The sequence below is a fragment of the Nicotiana sylvestris genome, chromosome 2, assembly GCF_000393655.2.
Source record: "Nicotiana sylvestris chromosome 2, ASM39365v2, whole genome shotgun sequence".
NCBI lineage: Eukaryota > Viridiplantae > Streptophyta > Magnoliopsida > Solanales > Solanaceae > Nicotiana > Nicotiana sylvestris.
In genome coordinates, this window is record NC_091058.1 from 40,420,363 (window position 1) to 40,424,253 (window position 3,891).

The following is a 3,891-nucleotide window of genomic DNA, read 5'->3' on the forward strand; positions in this document are numbered from 1 at the left end:
GGGCCCGCATACTCCCGCATGTACCTCATGCATGATTCTTCCAGCCTCTTCTGTGTCAACACATCTTAACAAATTGAGGTCCGGAGTTCTCTTGTATAAGACAACCCCACTCAAAAAGAAACCACTCGCGCGCCGCCTAATGGTTCTCTTTTGGTCTCCACTGGCTTGCTCGGGGTATTCTTGAGTTTTCAGAAACTTTTTGATGTCATGGTACCATGGTTGGGTATTTGGTGCTGCTTCAATTGTATTACAATAACCATGCCTTTCCCGAATTTGAATTTCCAAGGGATCTACGTGAGCATTGCCTGGATACGGCAGCAGCCAAAGTAGCAAGTGCGTCGGCTAATTCATTGTGACAACGAGGAATGTACCTGAACTCTATCGACTTGAATCGCTTGCTGAGGTCTTCCACATGCTTCTTGTAAGGGATAAGCTTAACATCTCGGGTTTCCCATTCTCCTCGGGCTTGCCGGATAATTATATCTAAGTCTCTCATGATCGACAACTCTTCGACATTTTGGTCGATTGCCATGTTTATACCCATAATGCAAGCTTCATACTCGGCGGTGTTGTTTATACAGAAGAACCGAAGCCGAGCTGTGGCTGGATAGTGTTGACCAGTGGGTGAGATCAAAATTGCCCCAATTCCAACACCTTTTGCATTTACCGCCCCATCAAAGAACATTTTCCAAGCATGAGTGTCTTCAAATATTGCCTCAACTGAATTTACTTCTTCATCTGGGAAGTAAGTTCTCAAAGGTTTGTACTCATCATCAATCGGGTTCTCAGCCAAATGATCCGCTAACGCCTGAGCTTTCATTGTCCTGCGAGTGACATAGACTATGTCAAACTCCGTGAGTAAGATCTGCCACTTTGCTAATCTCCCAGTGGGCATTGGTTTCTGAAATATGTACTTTAAAGGATCCAACCTGGTTATGAGGTAGGTGGTGTAAGCTTGCAAATAATGCCTCAGCTTCTGAGCGACCCATGTCAAAGCACAGCAAGTTCTTTCCAATAAAGTGTACTTGGCTTCATAACTAGTAAACTTCTTGCGCAGATAGTAAATAGCCTGCTCCTTCTTTCCGGTCACGTCATGTTGCCCGAGGACACAACCAAAAGAATTTTCCAAGATGGTCAGGTACAAGAACAGAGGCCTCCCTGGCTCAGGTGGGACCAAGATTGGCGGATTTGACAGATATTCCTTGATTTTATCAAAAGCTTCTTGACATTCAACTGTCCATTTGATTGCCGCATCTTTCTTTAACAACTTAAATATGGGTTCACACGTGGAGGTCAACTGAGCGATGAAACGACTGATGTAATTCAATCTTCCCAAAAAACTCATAACATCTTTCTTGGTTCTTGGAGGAGGCAAATCCCGAATAGACTTTACCTTTGTTGGATCTAACTCGATGCCCCTCCGGCTGACTATGAATCCCAAGAGTTTGCCGGATGGTACTCCAAATGCACATTTGGCTGGGTTCAGTTTCAAATCATATTTGCGCAGCCGCCCAAAGAATTTTCTCAAGTCCCGAACGTGGTCGTCCTGGGTTTTGGATTTGATGATTACATCGTCCACATACACATCTATCTCTTGGTGCATCATATCATGAAAAATGGCGGTCATGGCCCTCATGTAGGTTGCCCCGGCATTCTTCAGATCAAATGGCATGACTCTATAACAGTAAGTGCCCCATGGTGTGGTAAAAGCTGTCTTTTCTGCATCTTCTTCATCCATCAACACCTGATGGTATCATGCGTAACAATCCACAAAAGACTGTATTTCATGTTTGGTGCAGTTATCAACAAGGATGTGGATGTTTGGCAAAGGGAAATTATCCTTGGGGCTTGCTTTGTTAAGATCTCGGTAGTCAACGCACACCCGGATTTTTCCATCTTTCTTTGGCACAAGAACAATATTAGCCAGCCATGTGGTGTATATGACCACTCGAATCACCCCCGCCTTTAATTGTTTTGTGACCTATTCTTTGATCTTGTCACTGATATCAACTTTGAACTTCCTCTGTTTTTGCTGGATGGGGGAATAATCGGGGTAGGTGGGCAATTTATGGACCACTAGATCGACACTTAATCCTGGCATATCATCGTATGACCAAGCAAACACATCTTTGAATTCAAACAAAAGTTGGATCAATGCGTCCCTGGTTCTTTCATCTGTATGAATGCTTATCTTGGTTTCTTTGACCACTTCCAAGCTACCCAAATTAACTGGCTCGGTTTCATTTAGGTTTGGCTTAGGTTATTCTCAAATTGTTCCAATTCTCGATTTATTTCCTTAAAAGCCTCTTCTTCATCATATTCCGGTTCTTGGTTCATTATTTCACAATTAGACAGCGTGTTTGGATCTGGGCATGAAGTCTGCAAGCATGTCATGTTATTTAAAGCCGCATGATTAGAACCGAAAGAAGAAATAAGAAAAAGTAACAAAAATCAGAAAGAATGAAGAGAGATGAACGATGAAATATTAATTTCATTTCATTGAATTTTGAAGATAACAAGGTTCACATTAGTATTTAAAAGACAGGAAACTAAAAGAAAAACATCCGAGTTACACCCTGAAATAACTCGTGATGCAGAAAAAGTGGCAGGACAGGTCTACCGGGACTCCCGCCTGATTGGGAATGGCGTAGCCTTCCAATTCTGTAGCTTGGCATTGGGTCCCATATATAGCACCTCAGCGGTGCTTGAGCCCTCCCCTGGATGGACCATGTGGGTTTCATATAGTATCTTCCTCATTGCCCCACAGATCTCCTCAATCTCTTCGGCAGTAAAGGCCTCATCTTCTTCTTTCTTCTGGTATTTTGGCTTGACAAATGTTCTGTAAAGATGCGGAACCGGCTGAGGCAAATCCCAACCATCATTCTTTCTATCATTTGCCCATCTTCTATCAGCTGGAGTGGGTCGGAAGCCTACCCCGAAGAACTTTTCACTGGTAGGTAGGGTGATAAGTTCAACTATCCCTTGCAATGATTTCCCAAGTCCCTTCCCCAGTTTGAAGCCATGTCGGATCATTTCTTTGGCTACCATGATTGATACATTAGAAAGGAAGGGTTGGGGGCAAGGGTTTCCTTCTTTGTACTGGTCTGCAATCACAATTTCAAAAGCCTGATAAACTATGTGCTCACTCCCCTCTCTTGCTTCAAGACATGGGACTGATGGGTCCCGATAAATTGATTGCTCATCTTCTATGTGGACCACTTGGTCCTTATGCTCGAACTTCACCATCTGATGAAGAGTGGAGGGTACAACCCCTGCTGCATGAATCCATGGCCTCCCCAAAAGAAAGTTGTAGGAGGTGTCCATGTCTAGAACCTGGAAGGTTGCTTCAAAGTCTACTGGGCCGATGGTCAGAATTAGATCGATCTCTCCAATTGTGTCCCTTTTGATGCCATAGAAGGCACGTACATAGACATTTTTGGGTCGGATTATTTCGGTCCCAATTTCCATGTGCTGTAGAGTTGAAAGTGGGCAAATGTCTACTCCAGAGCCTTCGTCCAACATCACCCTTTTCACGTAGTACCCTTCGCATTTGACTGTTAGGTGCAAGGCTTTGTTATGTGCGGCCCCTTCTGAGGGTAAATCATTTTTGCTGAAAGTGATCTGGTTGATTGCGAAAAATCTTTCTGCCATTCTTTCCAACTGCTCTACAGAAATGTCAACAGGCACATATGCTTCGTTAAGGGTCTTGATCAATACCTTCTGATGTTCGGCGGAATTCATCAACAAAGACAACAAGGAGACTTGTTCGGGAAATTTTTGAAGCTGGTCAATTACCTCATAATCTGCCATTTTCATGTTTTAGAAGAAAGCCTCCGCTTCTTCGGCACTCACAGGCTTCTTAAGTGGGAAACGCTTTCTAGTAGCGTTGTT

At 43.6% G+C, this 3,891-nt stretch overlaps 1 protein-coding gene across 1 annotated transcript; it reads right to left on the reverse strand.

The window, feature by feature from the left end:
* Positions 1-247: 247 nt before the first annotated feature.
* LOC138884345 (uncharacterized) lies at positions 248-895 on the reverse strand. The gene has a single exon (XM_070165494.1). It carries the CDS (start codon positions 893-895, stop codon positions 248-250), a length of 648 nt encoding a protein of 215 aa, XP_070021595.1.
* Positions 896-3,891: the final 2,996 nt, after the last annotated feature.